The sequence below is a fragment of the Rattus norvegicus genome, chromosome 7, assembly GCF_021556685.1.
Source record: "Rattus norvegicus strain SHRSP/BbbUtx chromosome 7, alternate assembly SHRSP_T2T, whole genome shotgun sequence".
Taxonomy (NCBI): Eukaryota; Metazoa; Chordata; class Mammalia; order Rodentia; family Muridae; genus Rattus; species Rattus norvegicus.
In genome coordinates, this window is record NC_141540.1 from 43,713,933 (window position 1) to 43,738,125 (window position 24,193).

Sequence of the window (24,193 nt, forward strand, 5' to 3'; positions counted from 1 at the left end):
GGGGCTTAGGAGACTGTGTGGGTTACAGTGCTGAGCAAAAGCTACTGTGAAATGTTTCAGGAGCAAGCAGGAAGCTGACTCAGGGGCATCAGCCAAACCACTAGCGTTTGTGAGGTGAAATCAGAGACACTCTCCTGAGGGGCACTGGCCTGAGACCTAAAGCCTTGTTCCTCCAAATTGACCCCTGAGTAGTTGACCTGATCATCTTGTAGGATCTTAGCAAATAGGCAGTCTCCGGTCTCACCCCAAGTTTTGAGTTTGTCGAAGTGTTTGTCGAAGCTTCGGTGGGAGTTGGAGGGAGAAGCGGGATAGGAAGTTAATGCAAAGACTGGCTCGCTTGGTCTGGTATAAGACCAAAAGCAGAGTGAAGTGGGGTGTGGGGGAAGACTGGACCCTAGAGATTAGGCAGCTTAAGATGTTATTATGAGCCCAGTCTGGAGAAGATCCTAGGTACCAACCATGCATTTTGTCCTTTGCAACTGGAAAATAACCTTCCTAGTGACTGAGCAGAGACATTAAACCAGTTAGGAGCATACGTTGGTAATCCAGACAAAAAATAAAATATAACTGGAATTACCATTATTATTGGAGATCAAGAGAATGGAAGTCATTTGAGAGCTTTGTGATACAGTTGATAAGGTTTGAAATGGATTGGAAGATCCAATTGTCAGGTATCATTTCCGGGTTTCTAGTTTATTAAGTGATAAAATGATTCCTGGAGGCAAGGGATTGCAAGTGTTAATATGAACCCCTTAAAGTATAATGTGTCAAAATCATTGGATAATGTTAATACATAGCAAGTGTACAGAATCACACATACATACACTTAAAGGGGAGTGTAGAAGTCAGAATGAACAGACATTCTACATGTGTGTGGTAATGGAGCAGCAAGCTAAAGAAGACTTCTAGAGAACACAGTAAAAGAGAGAGCTTAGTAACACAGATGATATCTTCACATACAGCTACCCTGATCTGATACGTTGTATACAAGTGTGACAGTACCACACTCTGCCCTCAAAATATGTGCAAGTACTGTGTTAACTCAAATATGTACAACCCCTTAAAACTTTAGATTTAGAGCTGGGCCTCGAGACATCTAATAAAATAACTTGGCAAAAGTCAGTAAACCTACCAGCAAGGCAGGAAACGACCAGAGGGAAGCACCGAAACCAGCGAATGGTGTAGTGGCAGCCCAGCAGGTTAGAACATTCCAAAAGAATGTCAGTCAGTGCATCTGAAAACGCAGGAAAGGAGTCTCTGACAAATGCAGCAGAGATTCCTGGGAACTCTTTGAAGCATTGCTTGGTGATGTAATACAGAGAGAAACCACTGTAAATGAAGTGATTTCTTGAAGAGTGAGTAGAGGGAGGTATGAGCAGAAGATGCTCAGTCGTGAATACCTATTCATACTTACGAATATGAATACTTATGAATATGAATACATATTCATACACACCAAGCGGTAGAGATGTACCAAGGAAAGGCTCGTTCTAGTGAAGGATGCCTGAATTGCTGTGGAGTAATTCCAGAGAATAGTGGTATGTACAAGCGTGAGGTGGGTGTGCGGGTGTGCACAGGTGTGAACCCTGAAGAGTTAACTGGTGACAGAAGGGTTAAATCAGAGAAGGCATCGCAGAAGTCCCCAGCACTCAGGCTGAAGCTATCTGAACGTATAGAACAACAAAAGGAACACGGCATGCCCGCTCAGCACATGAGAAGGCTCGAGAAGGGATGGATCGGAGAACCGAATAACACAGCTTAGCCACAGCATTTGAATTGAGCTGAGGAATCATAGATGAGGCCGGAAAGAGAAGTTGATGTGTCAGTCACTCGTCATGAGGCAATCATGAGCCCCTGAAGGGTCACTCGAGGGTATTAATATTCACCCTAAGAACTTTGGGGGAGCCTGTGGACGGCTCTCTGCCATGACAGAGTAACTTTGAGCTTCAGAATTATCACCCTAGTAAGAAAGGTGGGCTGAGAGTGAGACCGTGGGCATGGAGAGCTAGGAGGTGATAGCAGCAGCAGCAGCAGCAGTGCCAGCACACACAGTGACAAGTGCCTGATCTCCAGGCCACTGAGGCACGAAGTGATGAGAAAATGATGGGACTTGGGAGGAAAGGACTCAGATCTGCTGCTTCTTAATGGTGCTGTGCTCTAAGGCAAGAAGAAGCAGATTTGGGGCATGGAGCATCTAGTCTAGAAATACAAATCTGAGAGTCTTATTGGGCAGTCAGGGGGTAAGCACCCTCCCGGAAAGAAGACCCTACACTACACCTTCATAATAGATGTGATGTGTGATGTGATGTCATTGCTCAGTCGTATCTCATTCACCACAGGGGGTCATCACATGACAGCATCTTTGAATAATATCATCATTTAATAGATTCTGGAGCTAAAATGTGAAATAAAAAGTATGTGTTTGACAATACTTTTGGGCATAGGGAACGTGATTTGTGGCAGCAGACTTCCTCCTTAGGACTTCCTGCCCAGCCATCTGTATATGTGCATGTGTGCACATGACTGCAAGAGGGAAGGCCATTCCCTTTAACACATGGCATCTGTGAAAAGACCTGAGTTCTATGCATTAGTAAAATGTTATGTATTCCTGGGCCATTTTTCTTCGTGGTTACTATGAAGAAAAACTTTATGAAACCCATTATTTTTTAAATTTATCTTGAGTTTCTGAGTTTCTTCCAGCAGCAAAATAGGATAGAGGGAAAGCATCTATACCTTTTATACACACCAAAACAAACAAAAACCGTATTATAGTACACTGCCTTAACTGCCTTATGAGAATCCTGTTCTTTTACATTGTGTGTTTTCGTAACTATTCCTAGTTACATATAATCTTTGTTTTATTCTGCTCTGAGTTTGTTTTTGTTTTTTGGGGAGTGGGAGGTGCTTGTTTCATTTTTAGTTTTCTTTGTCTAGCCCTGGCTGTCCTGGAACTCACTCTAGACCAGGGTAGCCTTGAACTCACAGAGATCTGCTTACCCCTGGCTTCAGGGTGTTGGGATTAAAGCTGTGTGCTGCCCACCAACTGGCTACCCTTTTTTGTTTCTTTTTTTTTTTTTCTTTATTGGATATTTTCTTTATTTACATTTCAAATGTTATCCCCTTTCCCAGTTTCCCTTCCAGAAACCCCCTATCTCATTCTCCTTCCCCCTGCTTCTATGAGGGTGCTCACCCACCCACCCACTCCCTCCTGCCTCCCCACCCTAGCATTCCCCTACACTGGGGCATCCAGCTTTCACAGTACCAAGGACCTCTCCTCCCACTGATGTCCGACAAGGCCATCCTTTGCTATATATGTAACTGGAGCTGTGGATCCATCCTTATGTACTCTTTGGTTGGTGGTTTAGTCCCTGAGAGCTCTGGTGGGTCTGGTTGCTTAAAACAGTCTGGCCTTCAACTAACTCTGTTCCCGGGCTTTCTTGAACTTAGTACAATCTTCCTGTCTCAGCCTCCCAAGTGCTAAGATTCCAGGCCTGTGCACCAGACCCAGCTCAGGTATATAATAATTGGGAGGGATTCGAGGTGTGGTTAATAGAGCTACCTACCTAATTTTTGATTGGTTTCCTTACTAGTGTTAGAAAATTATTTTTGTCTGCTAAAATAATAGGAATAGGATTTTAAAAGCATTTTTAAAGTACTATATAGACCTTAAAATTATTATATACTTTCTTTCATCTGACTGAAAGTGGAAGCTTTTTTAAATTACTCCCATCACACAATCTCTTATTAATTTTTAACAGTTTCATACATACATATATATAGCGCATGATGGCCATTCTCTCTCCCACATTCCCCTTGTTATCAATCCCATGCTCTTCCTGTGCTATAGTAATCTATTTCTCAGACTCATGACGTAGTTTAGTTGTGTTGTGTAAGCCATTTGATTTAGCCAGAGTCATCTGTCACTAAGATGATCCATGGGAGTTTGATGGGACCATCTTGGGTGCACAATTGAAGCTAATGATGCTAACTTCCCTTAAATCCATCTGTAGAAAATGGTACATCAGTGAGGGTGGGGCTGCCTGGATCCCCTAATAGTGCATCATTGAGGGTAGGGCTCCCTGGGACCCCCAATAGTACATCAGTGAGGGTGGGGCTCCCTGGGTCCCCCAATAGTGCATCAGTGAGGGCTCCCTGGGTCCCCCAATAGTGCATCAGTGAGGGCTCCCTGGGTCCTCCAATAGTGTATCAGTGAGGGCTCCCTGGGTCCCCCAATAGTGCATCAGTGAGGGCTCCCTGGGTCCCCCAATAGTGCATCAGTGAGGGCTCCCTGGGTCCCCCAATAGTGCATCAGTGAGGGCTCCCTGGGTCCCCCAATAGTGTATCAGTGAGGGTGGGGCTCCCTGGGTCCCCCAATAGTGCATCAGTGAGGGCTCCCTGGGTCCCCCAATAGTGCATCAGTGAGGGTGGGGCTCCCTGGGTCCCCCAATAGTGCATCAGTGAGGGCTCCCTGGGCCCCCCAATAGTGTATCAGTGAGGGTGGGGCTCCCTGGGTCCCCCAATAGTGTATCAGTGAGGGTGGGGCTCCCTGGGTCCCCCAGTAGTGTATCAGTGAGGTATCCCTGGGTCCCCCAATAGTGTATCAGTGAGGGTGGGGCTCCCTGGGTCCCCCAATAGTGCATCAGTGAGGGATCCCTGGGTCCCCCAATAGTGTATCAGTGAGGGTGGGGCTCCCTGGGTCCCCCAATAGTGCATCAGTGAGGGCTCCCTGGTTCCTTCTTCCATCCTTGTCTGTCTGTTGATGGGCTCAGTCTTGTGCAAGCCCAGTGCAGCCACTGGGAGCTGTTGAGCGTTGGTTCCAATGGCTGTGTATGGTCCAGAAGACAGAGCTTACGGTCTTTCTCCCCATCTTCTGCAGAATCCCCTAAGTCTTGGAGAGAATGCTATAAAATGTCTTGTTCCAGGTTGAACAATCTGTCTCTTAATTCTCAGAACCTTATGTAGCCATAAACTCTGATTTGATCTTAATTTGCTAGAAATGGAGGCTTCTTTGATTAAGGCTAAAAGTGGTCATTATCTTTCGATATTAATAAATATATATGTGCATACGGTGATTTGAATTTGTTGGTCTAGCAAACAACAGTATTTAATTCCTATCCCCTGGATCCTATATCTTTCCCCTTCGTGGACTTTTGAGTACAACGTAAGGATTATTTTCAGTGAAGTGGACTTCAAATCTAGCCAGACAACAATTGGTTACCCTGTACCAGTCAGGTCACTGTTACACAAGTGGGCACATCGTACCCGGAACATTGATGCTGTAGACTTTTCTCCCTCAGCAGCCTGTGGAGCGCCTTCTGGTCCTCTGAAAGTGAGGGGTGGGGGTGGGGCGTGGGGGGCCCTGGCTCTGTTACAACTTGCTCTCTCCATATCATGCAACCAAGGTGTGTGGTATGTTCAGTATTAGGATCTGGCCATTGGAGGGCACCAGAAGCATTGGCCATAGCCTGGATTCTTTTGGGTTTCAAGACTTCCGTGACCAATACACCTCATAAGGAATTATCTCAGCTCTTGCCTAGCAAGCGCAAGGCCCTGGGTTCGGTCCTCAGCTCCGAAAGAAAAAAAAAAAGAAAAGAAAAAAGAAAAAAAGAAAAAGAAAAAGGAATTATCTCATACCTAGCCTTGGGGTTTTGTTTAATAACCACGGTTCCAATGAGGAAATGTATGCTGGCCTTACAGGCTGTCTCCTTCTGACATGTGTTTTTCTTAGTTTAGTTGAGAGAGTGTAGGCTTCCGGCTGGCTTTTTCACAGCCCTTTTGTGTCATTGGCTCTCCCTCCTCCCCCCCCCCCCCCCCGCTCCATTCATCCCTCCCATCTCCACTCCCCAGCCCTACACAAGCCTTTCCACTCCTGGTTTTCCCATTCTTCTTTCTGATTTCTTGTTAGTTACTATCCCTCCCTAAGACATCCTCCTCCCAAAGACCTTTTGAAATGGTTACCCTCAACAGGAACCCTGAGTTGAACACCCCAAATTAATGTATTTGGAGGTAGGTTCATCTGAGAGAGCACATATAAGTATCTGCAGCAAGCATATTATTAAAATGTCTTCATTTTTGTTTGGAAAATTTTCATCACTTCATATATATATATATATATATATATATATATGTATGTATATGTATATGTATATGTATGAAAATTTGTGATTCAGATGTTTATTTAATTTTGTCCATTAGTTTAAATCCTGAACTCCCACATGCCCTTTAATAGCCTATGATTTAAGGAGGGGGCAATGGAGCAAAATGAATTAAGAAATATTTAACTCATCATTCAAGTGATTATTTAATTCAAGAACTTTCATTAGTTGCTTTGTGTGCCTTCCGCAGTAGTACTACCGTGTTGTCAACCGTCTGAAAGAAGTAAGGTTACAACGTCCTCTTCCTGTAAAGATGTGGTAGAGGGTGGGCACGGTGATCCTGATGGCTGCAGAACTTAACACAAACTGCAGAATGAACCTAAATTGTCACAGCAGCCATATGTCACCCCAAGATTATCATCTCCATTTGAGCTATGAGGACACTGAGACTTAAGCGGTCAAGTGGTCCTAGGTCACTCATGGTTTAGACCATTCATTAAACATAGAAGATGAAGGATTAGAATCCAGTGTGTGACTTAATGGTCCATATTCATAACCACCACATTATATGCTGTCATGCACAATTAGGTGATGCCACCATTAGTAGAAATGCCAGCAAAAGCTACTGATTGTCCTAAGAAAAATGGAGTTACTGTAGTGACAGAAAAAGGGCAGGGTGTATCTGTTTTGAAAAATGGGTAAAGACCTCATTGTTTTATAAATGCAAATTAAATTGGATAATACAATGTACACTGTGTATACTGTGGCCACATAGAATGTTTTCACTCTCTGGGTGACCTAATGGGGATAAATAAATAGAGTGAAGGGTGAATTTCAGTGCCACACTCTGCATATGTGTCACTGTTCCCAGTCAGCTCAGGGTTGTAAATCCTGCTAGAATGTTCACTTTGTGCCCAATGACGAATCGAACGATAAGTAAAATGTTTGTCCTATAAATGATGAGCCGCACAGCTTGCTGGGTTTGGTTGTGACCCTGTTAAATGGCTGGGTAAAGTCCTGCCTTAAAGTCACCTCTTTGTACACGCAGGTGCCGTCTAGAAGATGAGGTCTTACTCAAGTGAGCAGAGCCTGGTTTAGGTGGCTTTTGAGAATTACCTTTAGCACACAACCTATTTCTGCTAACTTTGGCACAGGAAATTTTAAGAAAAAGCAAATAGTGGTTTGTGAGAATGACCAAGGAATATTTTCTTTTCTCAGAGAATATTTTTTTCAAAAATGCATTTTTACGTAAACTTTACAATTTGTAAGATGGAAATTCTCTCTCTCTCTCTCTCCCTCTTTCTCTCCCTCCCCCCCTCCCTTCCCTCTCTCCCCTCTGCTCTCTAAGACATGCTTTGACCTGTTGTTTGGCTGGCCCTCTGTGGTATGCACTGTAGGATAAAAACATGACGTCTGCAGACCTAATTGAAATTATTCCGAGACCACTAGGATGGCTGCCGTGTCAGGATAACATGAAATTTTACGTTGATTAACATTTTAAGGAGTAACTTTGTTTATAGATAGGTTCAAAAGAATGGAACTGCCATTACAATTCCCTCCAAATGAATCTATAAAGTTGAAGCAATTCTAATAAGCAGACCAGTAAGATTTTTGAAGAATCCTCAAGAGTGAGTTTTAATGTGGACATGCAAAATATACAAAACAAGCAGAAAAAAAATGTTGAAGAAGCGTGAAAGGCTTGCTGAGCTGTGAGTGTGGTGCACAGCCACACAAGTGTTCTCAGCTACCACATTAAAGACCGGTCTGTGCAGCTCTGTGAGGATGGACTCTTTCATGAGCAGTCTGCCATAAATGTGGGGATGATTGACAATATGATAAATAAAAATAGGGCTAGAGAGGTGGCTCAGTGGTTAAGAACACTGTCTGCTCTCCCAGAGTTCCTGAGTTCAGTTCCCAGCACCCACATATTGACTCACACCCATCTGTGGGATTCACTGCCCTCTTCTGGCATGCAAGCATAAATTTAGCTAGAACATTCATATAGATAAAATAAATAAATCTCTAAAAAAAAGAAAGAAAGAAAAAGAAAAATTCATACTGGCTTTAAACCATGAGCAATACCAGTACCAGATAGGTTAAAGACTTTTGCATGAAAAGCAATACTGACTTAAAAGCTCCTTTAAAAACATCAGGAAAAATAACATGTTTATACATTCTGAGTAGCAAGGATTTCTGTAAAAGAAAAACATAAATACACAAATAATAAAGGAAATGTTTGATAAATTTGGCCACATTCCAAACAAACACTTGGTACCAGGCATGATGCCTGAGCCTGGAATCATAACACAGGCTCAAGCAGGAGGATCGTGAGTTTGAGGCAAGTTCATTCCATAGGAAAAGATCTTAACTCAAAAACAAACACAGAATAAAAATGCAAGTAAACCAGTGTAGTAGTGCATTGATGCAGAACAGAGGATCGGTGTCCAGAATACAGAGAACTCTTAAACCTGCACTGGAAAAGGTAAAAAGAAACCAAGGAAAGACTTGGAAACCCCTCAGCAATGAAATGCAACAGACAGAGACAATTACAGAAAGCCGCAGCCAATCAAAACGCAGAGAACAAGTGACCGATCATGTGATGCCAAGACCTGATACATCCACAACACAACTGCCTTAAGGCTAAGGGACCATAGCAGAGGAAGGGGCAGAAAAGTTATAAGAGCCAAAGGAACAGGAAATTTGCTGTGAGATTTCTCCTAAAACTGTTAAGAGAGGCTTCACCCATGAAGTCTCACCCACATGGCTGCCTAAATATGACCCACACAAGGATGATGCCAGTTGACATGCTAACATGAGAGAGGCAGCGCTCATGGGACCTCAACCCTAGTCAAAGAATTAGAGGTAACTAAGAAAATGGTCTTTTCTGGGAAGAGCTTCCCACTTGGCTGTCCTAACACCAGACAGAGGTCAGCCCTGAAGTCATATACAGACAAGTAACTTTATACAGGCTGGGCAGGCTGTATTTATATATGGAGGGGTACATATACCCATGGATATATGTAACAACAGCTAAAGACACAGAGGTATGAACTGAGCGGGGAGAGGAAATTGCACTGAGGAAGTGGGAGGGAGGGAAGAAACAATGAAGAGAACCAGGGAATTAGTTTTCATTTCAAAAAACATTAAAATATTTTTTAAAACTTGGCCAAAGATTAAATTAGATGGCTTATCAAATGTATTGACATACATATTGAATATATCCAACTAACAGTAACCAAAGAAATACAGTGATAGTTCCTGGCCATGATGGGCAGAATTTTACACGTGTAGCAGTTAAGTGTCCGAGTAAACGAGAGGCTGTGGGAGGGTAAGTTAATCCCCCTGCTCTGAGCAGCCTTTGCTAAAACTGACACCTGTTTCACCTCAGGAAACACTTAGGAGAATGCTCACGCTAGCATTTGTGGTTGGTTAGCAACTCTTAGACAGGAAACACTGTGAGCTTGCCTTAGCCATTGGAATCCATGTTGGGCAGATGATAATATGAGTAAGAATGGTCCCCCTGGGTTCTTATGTGTGGAAGCTTGGTCCCCCAGTTAGTGGAACTATTTGGGAGGTGTGCCTTTGTTAAGGAGGTGTGTCACTGGGATGGCTTTGAGGTTTCAGAAGAGTCACCCCATTCCCAGTGTGCCCCTGTCTCTGCTGGTGGATCCCCTTTGTGGATCAAGATGTGAGCTTTCAGGTGCTACTCCAACACCAGGCCTGCCTGCCTGCCTACTGCCAGGCTTCCTGCCGTGAGAGTGATGGGAACTCCTGCTTCTGTAAGTTGCCTTGGTCATTTTGTCCCAGCAATAAAAAAGTCACTAAGGCAGATAGTGATAGAGTTGTACTCGCTGCTGTGGACAGCCTAACAATGGTAACTGATAGAAAGCACCAAAGCTATTAGAAATCCCTGCGTCACAGGATACTGCGTGAGGTTCTCATAGGGCTGCCTTCATGAGTGACAGGAGTAACAGACCGAGCTAGGATGGTAGGATGACGTAGTAATGTGGAGGGTGGGGTGGGGTACAGTTCAGGGGAGGTGTGCCTTGTTTTCTGTGCAAGGGGAGAGTGTTGCTTTGTTGTCCCATATGATTTTCAATGAGTTTTGAAAAGCACAGATGAAAAAAAGAAATCAACTGTTGCCTGTTAGGAAACATCTGGGTTGCCTTTAGGGATGTTGGCACTACCATGGCGGCACTCACTGCTCAGTCTCTTGAATTGATTTTGCTTGATTGCCATTTGCATGAATTCCCAAAGACGAACCCCTGCCCTGCTGCCGCCACCACCACCATTAGTTCTTAGTATGTAACTACTCGAATATAAAATATCTTTGTGGGGTTGGGGATTTGGCTCAGAGGTAGAGCACTTGCCTAGCAACCGCAAGGCCCTGGGTTCAGTCCCCAGCTCCGAAAAAAAGAAAAAATAATAATAAAATAAAATATCTTTGTGAAGATTTATCATTTTCAATACATGGTTTTTAAATTATGCACATGTGCTCATGCACCAGCAAAAGAAAAAAAAGAACATAAAACTCCCTGGAGCTGGAGTTACAGGTGGATTTGAGCCTTAACATGAGTGATGGGACCTGACCTCAGATCTGGAAAAACAGCAAGCACTCTACTTTTAATCTGATGTTTTGCAGTGGTAGGAATCAAATCTAGAACTTTAGTAGTTCCAGGTAAGCGCTCCACCACTGTGCATGCATATATACCTTTTAAAAACAGTGAGAGATACCTATACATTGGCATACTGTATATGATTCTTGGGAAATTCTATGTAAAAGGGACACTAAGTATGACTTTCTTACTCTGAATTCCCTTTGAAGTTTAACAATAGGACTTACACAGAGTAGTGGTCATCCATCTCCCCTGTTGAGTTGGCAGGAAGCTGTATTGGGTCATGTTCGCACAGCAGATTGAGAGAGCATACATGTGCAGCCCTTTCAGTTCAGGGTTGATTCAGAAGGGAGAGTGCTGATTCCTATGTCCCAGTCCCCAGATGGTTACAGCCAGTGCTTAAATCACTAATTAAGTTATGCCTACTGCGGGCACAGGTTTCCAGGTCAGGCGGAGATTTAGGGTCTTCCACTGAAGACTTGGTCATAGAGTCTGTATTTCTCAATCATATAGTGATAAGTGAAAGCACAAGGGGATTTTTCTACAAATCCCATTTGTCCTAGTATTCTACCCATTCATGCCTTCAAAATATGCCAGTCTCTAAACTGAAAACAATTAGAAACAATGGTAATGCTGGTTTATGTCCTCAGCTGTCATTTCCAAAGGAACAAAATAATTCATATATCCTAGCTGACAACTCCATGTAGGGGGTTATTTTTCAAGACTCTAAAATACTTTTTACCTAAGGTTTTTGCATTTTTCTGCTTTTGTGTATGTGTTTATTTGGATAATTGGTTGGTTGGTTGGGTTGGTAGGTTGGGTTGGTTGGTTGGTTGGTTGGTTGGCTAGCTGGTTGGTTGGTTGGTTGGTTGTTGGTTGGCTGGTTGGTTGGTTGGGTTGGCTGGTTGGTTGGTTGTTGGTTGACTGGTTGGTTGGTTGGTAGGTTGGGTTGGTTGGTTGGTTGGTTGGTTGTTGGTTGGTTGTTGGCTGGCTGGTTGGTTGCTTGGTAGGTTGGGTTGGTTGGTTGGTTGGTTGGTTGGTTGGTTGGTTGTTTGGTTGGTTGGTTAGGTTGGTTGGTTGGTTGGGTTGGTTGGTTGGTTGGTGGTTGGTTGGTTGGTTGGGTTGGTTGGTTGGTTGATTGGTTGGCTGGTTGGTTGGGTTGATTGGTTGGTTTTGTTGCTCTATTCTCTTAGTTTACTTGTTTTGTTGTTGCAACAAAGTATCTGACAAAAGTTATTCATAGAAAGAGTTTATTTTGGCTTTGAGTTTGAGGTAGAGTCTATTGTGTTAGGCATGTATGAAAGTGTTGTTTGCATTGTATGGAATATTAAGAAATCCTGTGTCTGCATCCCCTCTGGTTCAGTATTGATTCAGGAAAGAGCACTGAAGTAGGAATTACTGACTGTGGATGATTAGTCACCTTCTCATTGTTATTCAGTCCAGAACTCCAGCCTTCAAATGCTGTCCCCAGAGTGAACAGGTCTTCTCACCTCATCTAGGGAATCCCTCGAGCTATTGCTCAGAGGCCCATCTCTAGGTGATGTTAGACCCTATGAAGTTGTTATTCAGAATTAACTGTCGTGGTTGAGTATGGTTTGTTTAGTTAGGTGATATATTTATTTTTTATTTGAGGGGGAGCAAGCATGGTAGTGTACACCTTTAATTCCAGCACTTAGGAGATAGAGCACTCGGATCTCTGAGTTCAAGGCCAACCTGACTGACACAGCTGGTCCCAGAACAACCAGAGCTATACAGATGCCTAGACTGGGGTAGGGAAAGCAGAATGGATGGAGGAAAGAGAGAAAAGACTTTCTGAACTTTGTAAATGTAGTTTTGGAGAAGAAACAATTCACATAACATTTTCCTAATTTTTATCCTAGAAATGTATTGAAGTCAATTAAACTTGATCAGATGGTAGTTTCCACAAGATTATATAGTATACCATATAATAGAAACCATATAAATCATGTGGGTTTTTGTTCAAAGTGGACAACCTAGTGTTGTAAGAATGTAGAAATTGTGTGAAATCTTTGTGGTAGCCCTGTGACAGATCCGTCAGGGGAGACTGCTCATTGTCTTGTTTCCCATCTACTCCTGTCAACATGGCTTTGATCTTAGGAAAAGAAAGAACCAAATATAGGGCCATACCCAGTCACCTTTGAAGGATAGTCATCCTGCCTTTGTCAGGGTTCTCCAAGGAATTCGGTGACAGGCCACATCCTTTGTGCTGATGGTAAACTGCATAGTGCCTCCCACTCAGGCCACCTCTTCACTTCCTCCCAGATAGACTCGTAAACCTCAGAAGAGACTCCAGCCACCAGGCTTTCTCCCATTTCATTGCTGGTCCCCTATGTCTGTGTCTCTTTGAGCAGCTTAGATCACACGGTCCCTGTACATCCGCATTCTTTACCCTTTGTCATCTCTGATGTGCTGTGCTCACCTACAAAAACTCCAGCTGGCTTCATGGTTTGTCTGTCTATTCTCGAAGCACCAAAGTGGCCCAATTTGTTTGACTAGATAGCTGAGCTGCTGGTCTTACTTCTTTAAAGCCCCAGGGAGGTTTGCTATTGCCTGCCTTGCCTATGTGATGTCTTGGTACACCCTTGCCGTCCTGTGTTATATATGCATTCTGTTAAACGTTTAATACTTCCTATCAGGGCAGGGAGATGGCCCCAGGGTTAAAGCTGTGTGAACATCCAGACCAGAGTTTGAATCCCTAGAACCACATGAATGCCAGGTGAGTGTGACAGCCCACCTGTCTAATTCCAGCACTTAGAACAGAGACAGGTGGTCCCAGAACAAGTTGGCTAAGTTAAAATTGCCATAACAGCAAACTCTGGGTTCAAATGGGAGTCCCCACCTCAGTGAGTAAGGTAAAGAGTGATGAGGAAGACTCCTGATGCCAACTGCAAGCCAACTAAAATTAAAATATGTTTAGGGGCTGGAGAGATGTCTCAGCACTTAAGAATGCTTACTCTTCATGCAGAGGGCCCAGATTCGCAGCCATCTATAATCCGGGTTCTGAGAGACCGAATGAAGTCTTCTTCTGGCCTTCACTGGCTTCTGCATACAGAACACACATAAACCCACACATGAACACACTCATACAAATAAATAGAATATTTAAAAGTTAAATGTTTTTAAAATGTATCCTCTAATGTAAGTGAAAATCCCTTATACATAAAAATTACTGTGACATTAAAGGATTGGTTGGATGACTTGTGTGTAGAGTGTGACCTTCAGAGTTGTTTCCGTTAAGCAGCTTGGTTCTTTTACTCTATTTTCGGGAAGTGAAAAATAAGACCTTTTAACCTACGGACAGGGATCTTTCAGCTACAGCAGTTTGCTTGGGCCTTGCCTGAGCTGCAGTGTTTCTCCAGTTGATTTGACCGCACTGGTGACTATGTTATTTGACAGCAAAGGGGAAGTTAAATGGAGACTGCCCTGATGTCTTCTTAGGTAAAGTGGTTCCCAGGAGAATTGTAGACATCACCAAAGAAGCACTGTGTATGACATGTTCCTTGTGGCAGCACTGATGATGGCCATCATAAGAAGAGCTCATTTTCTGAATAAACAAACGAGTCACCGTCCTCTGCTGTTCAGTGTTTGCAGTACAAGGGACGTTCTGTGCCGTCTTCCCATTTGAACCTTCCAGCTCTAAAGTCCTGTCTCCTCAGTTTTCTGCTCACTCAGCACCAGCCATGTCTGTAGTTCGGTAAACTGGGCAGCTAGGTCTGCTGAGCCCGGTGGGATTACAAACACGTATGTTATACATGTGTTCAAAAGTAGCTTGAACTAAGAGTCGTGACCTGGGGCTAGAAAGATGGCTTAGAGGTTAAGGACACTGGCTGCTCTTCCAAAGGACCCAGGTTCAATTCCCAGCACCTACATGGCCGTTTACAATTGTCAGTAACTCTTGTCTCAGGGGATCCAGCTCCTTCACACTTGCAGGCAAACCACTAATGTACATAAAATAAAGATAAATAAATTAAGAAAAAAAGAGTCATGACCTTTACTGAGGACAAAGCTTAGTGTGCACAAGGGCCTTGGTTTCACTTTCGCTGATAGTAAAAATAGTGGGTTTTCTGTTTATTTTCAATAGTTTTGACACACAGTGAATTATTGTGTCTATATATGAGGGGAATTTGAAAGTTCCACCTTCCTAAAAAATGGTAGAGTGTCAGGAAAAGCGGGGGCCTCACCCACAGCTTTGCATGTGGAGGGTTCAGCATCTTTGAGACTTAACATGTATGTATATATGGTGTAGCATGTATGGCCTTGGACTGGCTGGGTTTTGCTCAGAGTCCATCTCGTTGTTTGAAAACTGAGAGTACATTTTGGATTGAGCAGAAAGGATCGAGCTTTGCTAAGACAGCAGCGGGGGCCGTGGAAGGCAGCAGAGTCTACCTTAGAACCTCTGAGAGGATCGAATCAGCTAGTGTGTGCCAAGCTTGCAGCAAGCCGCAAGCAAGCCAGGTTGCCTTGTCAGCAGAACTACCTGGAGAAACAACCTTCTGCCAAGAACCCCAGCCCTCTAGCAATAACCAGGAATTGAAGATTGGAAAAACAAACCCTCTGAGGGATGTGTTTTATTTGTATCCTAGTTTATTTTTTTTAAAGATTTATTTATTTATTATATATAAGTACACTGTAGCTGTCTTCAGACACACTAGAAGAGGGCATCAGATCTCTTTACAGATGGTTGTGAGCTACGATGTGGTTGCTGGGAATTGAACTCAGGACCTCTGGAAGAGCAGTCAGTGCTCTTAACCGCTGAGCCATCTCTCCAGCCCTATATCTGTAATCCTTGAAGTGCAAGTCTCTGTCATCTGTGTACAAGGCCCTTACCAAGTATTTGATTCAGATATTTTCTTCCATTTGTTTTCGATAGCTTGATGGTATCTTTTTAATTACACAAATATTACATCCAATTTATTTATTCCTTTGTCATCTCGATCTTGGTGTTAAAGGAAATTTTGTATAGTTCAGGATGCCTAACCCCAGGCTACCTGCGTGCGTCATGGATAGCCGGGAATGTGGCGGAATACAATTGTCATGCTGTGTCAACAGGTTGGACATTCCCAGGCCCAGCCAGGAGACCTCAATCCTGAGTCTTTATAAAAAGTCTTATAGTCTTAGCTCTTCTCTTTAAGTCTCTGACCTTTCGTGAATTAATATTGTATATGGCATGAAGTCAGGGCACAAATTTATTCTCTCAAGTGTATCTAGTTTCCCCCGCATCTTTTGTTGGAATGATTATATTTTCCAATTTAAATTTTCTTAACAGTCTTATCAGTTGACCATGTGTTAATATGTGGGTTTCTTTCTGACCTGTCAAACCTGCCATGTTGATCTATAAGTCTATTGAAGGTGCTAGAAATCAAATATAGGGACAGGGACACACTAGGCAATGGACTATACCACTGAGCCACATCCTCAGTTCCACACTGGGTTGGTTACTGTAACTTACTGGGAGGTTTTGCCGTTTGGAGTACATTGTTTGTTTGTTTGTTTGTTTGTTTGTTTGTTTGTTTTTCTCATGTTCTATTGTCTGGGGTCTTTGCACTTCTGTGTGAACTTTAAGGTCAATGTAAACTGTCTGTAAAAGAAGAGAACTGGAAGTTTGATAAGAACTGCTCTGAGTACATTCATAAGTGTTGGGAGTACCGCCGTCACGTAGATAGTCCAGGCTTTTGTGGAACTTAAGGTCCTCCTGCCTCAGCTTTCCAGGTCCTGGAATTACTGGCATTTGCCACCACACCCAGCGAGAGCTGCCATCTTACCAATGTTATTTTCTGAGGGAAAACCATAGGAATGAGCTGTCTTTCCAGTTGGGTGAAGTTTTAATTGCATTTAGTGATGGCTTAGAGCTCTCACTGTACAAGTCTGACATTCACTGTTAAATTAATTCATACGTATTTTAACTTTTGTTGCTATTATAAATGGGATCTTCTTAAGTTTATACTCGCGCAGTTTGTTCCTATTCAATTGGAGAATTTTTCTATTGTAGTGAAATATAAGTAACAAAGTTACCTTTTTTTAAAAATCGCTTTTAAGTATACAATTTATTATTCCAAAAACTCATAATATTCTGTAAGCACTGTTTATTTCTATAACTTTTTATCATTCCAGATGAAACATTTTTACCAACTCAGCAATTAATTTTCATTGCCCTTCTTCTTAGTCGTACTCTTCCCACTCCAGCCCTGAATCTGTGTATATGAACGATGAGGTTAAGAAGGATCATTGCATGTCTGGTCACTTCACTTAGCATAAGGTTTTCAGAGTTGTTCCCCTCAGTGAAATGTATATAATATAGTATCATATGTATAGAATCAACTTAATTTTGTAATGACGTCTCATTATAAGTTTATGTTATATTTTGTTTGCACATTTATCTGTTAATAGATACAGCTTCTTTTTAAGCTCTTGTGACGAAGGCCACCATAGATATCGGTGTTCTGTACTTCTTCACGTCGGAACTTTTGGGAGTGACGCTGCTAGATTATATAGTCATGCTGTGCCTGATTCTGGGAGGAACTCCCAAACTTTACTATAGCAGCTTCAGCATTTTACACATCAATTAGCAAAGTATGATAATTTACATTTTCTACATTTTCACCAGCACTCGTTATTTTCCTTTAGGAGGAATTAATAATCGTCTTAATGGAGGCAGATGTTTATTTAAAATTGAAAAATAAACTTCATTCAGCAATCTTTTTTTTTTTTTTTTTTTTTTAAGATTTATTTATTTATTATATATAAGTACACTGTAGCTGTCTTCAGATACACCAGAAGAGGGCATCGGATCTCTTTACAGATGGTTGTGAGCCACCATGTGGTTGCTGGGAATTGAACTCATGACCTCTGGAAGAGCAGTCGGGTGCTCTTAACCTCTGAGCCATCTCTCCAGCCCTCAGCAATCTTTTTAAATAGTAAAACTCCTGATCAGACAGGCATGTAAAAAGTATTTTGCAGAAAATGAAGACACTTTGTAAATTTTTCTCTACTTATTGTTGCTTTGTTTCTTTATTGTAATTATAATTTATGTATTTTGATATATAAATAAGATAGAGCTGGAGAGATGGCTCAGTGGTTAAGAGCACTGACTGCTCTTCCAGAGGTCCTGAGTTCAAATCCCAGCAACCACATGGTGGCCCACAACCATCTGTAATGAGATCTGGTGCCCTCTTCTGGTGTGTCTGAAGACAGCTACAGTATACTCATGTATAATAAATAATCTTTCAAAAAAAAGAAGATAAAATTATTCAGTGTAATTCTGGAACTGGTGTGTGTGTGTGTGTGTGTGTGTGTGTGTGTGTGTGTATGCAAATGTATATATACACTATCTAAGTTTGGAAACTCTGTTTCTGTCTTTTCCATGACATTAAAGACAGCGGATTCCACCTGTCGAGCTGTGCCAGGCAAGGGTGAAGACATCTGTAGGTATTTCTTGAACCCTTTGTTAATGCCAGAATGTTCATCAACAATCATGAAAAAGAAACCAGAAGATGTAGGTGACCCGCCCTCTGAAAACCAGAGAAGTGTACCGCTAGCCGTGGCTGACGCTCTGGAGCATATTATGGAACAACTGAACATTCTCACCCAGGTGGGCCAACCTCCGCCTCCTGAGTAAGATAGGCAGGGGAGTCCTTGGCTGTAGCAGGATGAGACCAACGGAGCAGGGGAGTTTTCCTGGCAAGGCAAACTCAAACAGTCATTAGCAAGGCACTTAGGGCTAACCTATTCTGAGAAAATCTGTATAAAGTAGACTCACTCTTTTTAAGTGTGTGTGTGTGTGTGTGTGTGTGTGTGTGTGTGTGTTACACATGCACTTTGTTCTCTCTGGCATTTGTATCATCTTGCAAATGGCAGTGGTTGTACTCTGTGCTATAAATGCTATTTGGTCCTAAGCAGTAATGTTCTGTCCTTTGAAATTGTGATGTAGTATAGTTATATTAGGTCACTTATAAAGAAAGATTTGATAGCATAAGAAAATGTAAGTAAAAATTCCTTTATGGTACAAACATTGCCAAAGCTCATAGACTTCACTGAAAGTACTGTGCTAACTCACTGAGAATGTCTCTCCAGAGCTTCTTCTAGAGGAAGAGGCTTGCCTTCCTATTTCAAAATCTTAGCCAGTCTCTTAAGACCATTTCACCAAAACAAAGAAGAATAATGGACCTTAAATATTGTACTAAAAATCTCCAGTCTTGGGAGGTGTAGACCTAATGTAAGGGAAGTCTTGTGTTAGAATGGAAACAGCCAGAGTACTCACTCTGCCGATGGCGTCCTTTGGAGACATCTTCCGTTGTCTTCTTTGTTCTGCACACTTACTCTTGCTGTATACACCATTGTTAAGTGCACACACTGCCACAAGTTATACAGAGCAAGAGGCGAACATAGGAGAAGGAGCAAGGTCCGGTTCTTACCCAGAGTGAGTATGTCAGTCTCAGACAGCTCCTGCGTGGACAACTCCTCCTGTCTCAACACCAGCTCTGCTCCTGTCACTGGGGTGCTAGACATTATGCAGTGCACAGGTCTCAAGTCCACAGGGTCTCCCAAAGAAGACCCATTTCGTCTACTCTGTCACCAATATTTAGGTCCAGTAATTGAATACTAATTTTGTCCTGTGCACATCATCTCAGGGCCCTGGGTGTTCATGTGTGGTTTTGGAGTTCTGACATAGAGTGAGAAAGAACCATATGAGACTTTGGAGTCATATTTCTTCATGAAAAAAAATCACATTAAACTCACCCACTTTCACTTTGAAATTGTGTCCTACAGGTGACCTACCTGTGCTTACCCGACATTCTTCCCTTTAGAAACAGTTGACCTCTCAGACACCAGATTCAGTTTTAATTAACAGGACTTCCTTCCCTGTCACCAGTCAGTGAAGTCCTTTTTAGGACTCTCCAAATGAGTGCCTCCTCCCTTTCCCTTCCCCCTCCCCCCATCTTTTCACCTGGTTCACAGTTAATGGATCATTTTCTATTTTCGATCTTACTAAATTCCCCTTTGAGTGTGTTATTGTTAACCTTAAGGAGTTCATTTTCTTTTATACATTAAGGGGGTGAAGGCAAGGCAAAGCATGCCTGCAGAAGAAAAGACGTGAGTCTAGGCAAGCCACAAGCAAAGTAAACATGTTCCAAGCCATCACCTAAGCTGCAGGGTGTAGAACTATTACAGAGAGAGGTGAGAAGCAAAGTCAAGTGGACTCAAGGCTAACAGAGGAAGTAGTGTCAAAGATACTACAATTCATGCATTAACAACTTTAACGTGTAGCTAATAAATATGTATGTATGCTATCTGTCAACTTACTTGGTACATAATAGACATTTAAGGAAATATTATCAGCATCATGATTATCTTTATTTAATGATGGATTGTTCTATGGAATATGAAAGCAAAAGCTTTTGAAAGATGACTGCTGCCTTCAGAGAAGGAAGGACAGTCATTTCCTTGTCTTCACATTTATCTTGTTTGCCCTCCCTGTATGAACTCTATTACCGGATAACCAATAGTCAGTCAGTCAGTCAGTCAATAAGGCGCTCTCTCTCTCTCTCTCTCTCTCTCTCTCTCTCTCTCTCTCTCTCTCTCTCTCTCTCTCTCTCTCTCTCTTCCCCCCTCTATCTTCCCCCTTTTAAGAATGCTTACTGGGGTTGGGGATTTAGCTCAGTGGTAGAGCGCTTGCCTAGGAAGCTCAAGGCCCTGGGTTCGGTCCCCAGCTCCGAAACAAAGAACCAAAAAAAAAAAGAATGCTTACTGTGCTGGGCAGTGCTGGTGCACACCTTTAATCCCAGGACTCAGGAGGCAGAGGCAGACAGATCTCTATGAGCTTGAAGCCAGCTTGATCTGTAGAGTGAGTTCCAAGACAGCCAGGTCTACACAGAGAAACCCTGTCTCACAAAACCAAAAAATAATAAAACAAAACGAAAATAACCCCCCCCAAAAACCCCTGTTATTTATAAAGTGTACCAACCAAGAATTTTATTGATAAATTACCATTTCTATTCCCCACTGATCAGTCGCTGAGCATTCAACTGTGCCTCCTCATGAGGAAATCGATCATCAGTGGCTCTGGTTTATGTCCCTGCTGCCACTTGAGAGGACCAACAGAGGAAATAGTAGGCTAGGCTGTGTGCTAGCTGGGCAGTCCCTGCAGTACAGACGATTATAAAATCACAGACAGACAAACGGCCTGAGCCTGGTAATGGTTGAGAGGTGTGAACATTTGGGAATTAAATCACAAGAAAGTGACTTAAAGCTCAACATAAAGAAAGGCTGGTGTAGGAGGGTAAGGGATGAAACCATGAAAGCCACTTAGAGACTTCTGGATAGTGGCTGGTAGTGACAGCTGGTCTCTTATGGGAACTTACTAAGCAACATGCAAGTTTCATGTGGCTTTCTGGTCTATATTTTAGTTTATCATAAAAAAGGGGGTTTTTTGTTTGTTTTTATCTTTTTTGGTGTTTTGTTTAAGGAAAGCTAGGGCTGGAGAGATGGCTCAGTGGTTAAGAGCACTGACTTCTCTTCCAGAGGTCCGGAGTTCAATTCCCAGCACCCACATGGTGGCTCAAGCCATCTGTAATGGGATCTGATTCCCTCTTCTGGTGTGCAGTTGGACATGCAGATAGAATACTCATATATATAAATATTTTTTAAAAAGCTATAGAAGACTGGACAGTATCACTGTTATTTTTCCCCAATTTGACATCTACAATTACTCTGTTATTAGGAGCACATGTCGTTATATGCTGAGGGAGTTAGGAGAGCTACACCCTACCTAGTCCTGTGTACCCAGCAGCAGACATTCTTAATGATTCAGTCCTCCCGCCTAGCTGGGAACTGGTGTGGCGGCCATGGTGTGTGTATAGCAATCTTCCTTCCCTCCTTCTGTAATGCTGTAGGGATGGCCACTGTGGGGTGGACTGTGACAAAGTGGCCAGTGGTAGCAGGTCAGTAGTGCCTGAGCCACAAATGTATAGTGTGACCTGTATTGCTTAGAGTACTATGGATGACCTCATCCCTGACCCTGTGTCTTCAGATACAAGGATGGCCTCCAGAGGCCTGAGTTTAGATCCTTTCTTCACCTGCATCAGGTGAGGTTTAGGGTTTTGTGGGTTGGGTTAGGTGGTCTTCTGTTTCCTCCATACCTGACAGTGCTTTGCTCTGCAGGTGGGCTCACTTTTTTAGCCAATTCAGGGGCCGGTGATTGATTCCTACAAGGGGCTCATGTGGAGGAGGGGCTCATCGTCCCCCTAATCACCGAGGTGCCAGGCTCTGACATTATTGTCCTCTTTTTGCAGACTGTTTCCATTCTAGAGCAACGACTGTCTTTGACCGAAGATAAGCTGAAAGACTGCCTTGAGAATCAGCAAAAGCTTTTCAGTGTCATCCAACAGAAGAGCTGAGCAGGAGGTGTGCAAGCTCAGGCTGGTCCCTGAAGACTCGCTCACACACTCAGGACGTTGCAGAGGCCCTCCCTCCACACCCTGCCATGCACTGATCACTGTAGATTCTTCAGGGGTGAGCAACAGAACAAAGGTTCAAGTCATTTGTAAGGACTGACTTAAACACACAAATCACTATCAAGGATCAAGTTAAGCTCCTCCCAGGTACAATTGCAGTAATAAAGTTATGAACATTTAAATCACCCCATTCCCCCTCCCCCATGTTGTTTGAAATGTCAGCTTCTATTTAATGTGCCAATCCTCACCAGGAAAGTAAGCAGACCTCTAGATCTCATTGTTAAATCATTTCCAAGTGACCATGTTCAGGCAATTCCTGAAGGTAATTAGTGTTATTTCTTAGGTGAGCACACCCTTGAGGGGAAAGCATTCACTTGCTTTCAAATAGCATCTGAGATGTAGAAAACCTGTCATTGAGTTGGCTCATAGTTCTTTCAGGTCAAAAAAAAAAAACAATCTGCCTCGAAAAGATGCTCCCTCAGAATTTCCACAGCAAGAATCAGCTTATTTTGATTAGCAAGAGTGCTTACATGACAGAGCAGGCGTGTTCCTCGTCTGATGGGAACTGCATGAGGCATTTGTGTCTCTCCTGTTACAGGTGAGCGCACTGAGCGGTCTGGGTCATACTGAACCTGTGACCACAGTCCATAGAGATTATGTTTGTGTGGTGTCAGTGTGCTAAAAAGCCAAAATGATAAAAAATATGTGGATATACACGAATCGCATACTGTTGCTTAGGGTGATCCTGGTGGCTGAAATAGCACATTTTTATTTAGAAAAAGATTGCAACATCTATTTTATTTTAATGAATTGTGATTTGAAATGAAAACGAGTCAGGCATTCTGAAAGATCTTGGTTACAAGTTGAGAATGTTTCTGTATCTCAAACAAAATGGGAATCAAAGTAAAAAAGAGCAAATTCAGGGGTTGGGGATTTAGCTCAGCGGCAGAGTGCTTGCCTAGTGAGCGCAAGGCCCTGGGTTCAGTCCCCAGCTCTGAAAAAAAAAAAAAAAAAAAAGAGCAAATTCAAGGCAGCCAGCTTGGGGAGAAGAAGGCCACGCAGGGCTGTGTAGCCGGGGCAGATGCCATCTGTGCACGGAAAACGGAGAGACAGCGGCGTGGGGATGGAGAGACTGTTCTCCAAGCAGTCTCAGTTGTGTGCCTCTGAGCTGGTTTTGTCTTCCGTCTCGCTGTGTGTTGTAAGTGCCCTCTCTGTCCTGCGACTGTGACCGTCTTGACATTTTCACGAGCTCACAATACCAAGTGGCCATGTATTTTTATACCTTCGTTGAGAAGATTGCATAAGAAAATGAAATGTAATACCAACTTTTGTTTACTCTTTTTTATGCTTCAAATAAAGATACTTCTCTTTTTTAAATATTGTTTTAAATATTTACAACCTTGTTGCTAACCTTATTGCTGCAGGGCCAGTGCAGGCCCAGTGTGCACATCAACCTCCTGAAGAATTCCCAGCTCCCCGGCCTTGTCTTTAGGGCTAACCTTTGTGACTCAATTGCTCCCGAAGGGGCCCTGTGTCTGTAACAAACTTAAGGTGATTTGGTTGCCCCTGGACTGGGGCCCCTATTTAGAGATCACTGATCCAGCTTCTGCTGCTTCTGACATCCCAAGGAGGCCACATACTTTCCTCATCGTCACAGAACCAAAACTCCTAGCTGAGCAAGGGTGACATACAACTTTAATCCCAGCACTCAGGAGGCAGAGGCAGGCAGATCTCCAGAGTTTAAGGGCAGCCAGAGTGAGTTCCAGGACAGCCAGGGGCTACACAGAGAAACCTTGGTCTCAGAAAACCAAGGGGGTTAGGGGGAGGGCAAAAGAAGACCCTGAAACTCTTTCAAGAGGACCGTTTTTACAATTTACCCCGTTTCCCTAGCTCTTGAGAAATCAGAGCAGAGCAGCACACACTACTTCCTCTCAGAGCTCTCAAAAGCAGCCGGGCTGCTAGCACACACATGTAATCCCAGCACTGGAGATGTGGAGGCAGGAGAATTAGG

At 43.0% G+C, this 24,193-nt stretch overlaps 1 protein-coding gene across 5 annotated transcripts in view; it reads left to right on the forward strand.

Moving 5' to 3' along the window:
- Positions 1-23,559, forward strand: part of Poc1b (POC1 centriolar protein B) — a 99,826-nt gene extending 76,267 nt beyond the window's left edge. For 3 of the 5 annotated variants that reach the window (XM_087555255.1, NM_001398583.1, XM_087555258.1), the window contains 2 exon segments: positions 18,105-18,320; positions 22,021-23,559. In XM_087555255.1, the coding sequence (XP_087411381.1) occupies positions 18,105-18,320; positions 22,021-22,125 (321 nt within the window). In that variant the 3' untranslated portion in view covers positions 22,126-23,559. 5 annotated transcript variants of the gene reach the window in all.
- Positions 23,560-24,193: the final 634 nt, after the last annotated feature.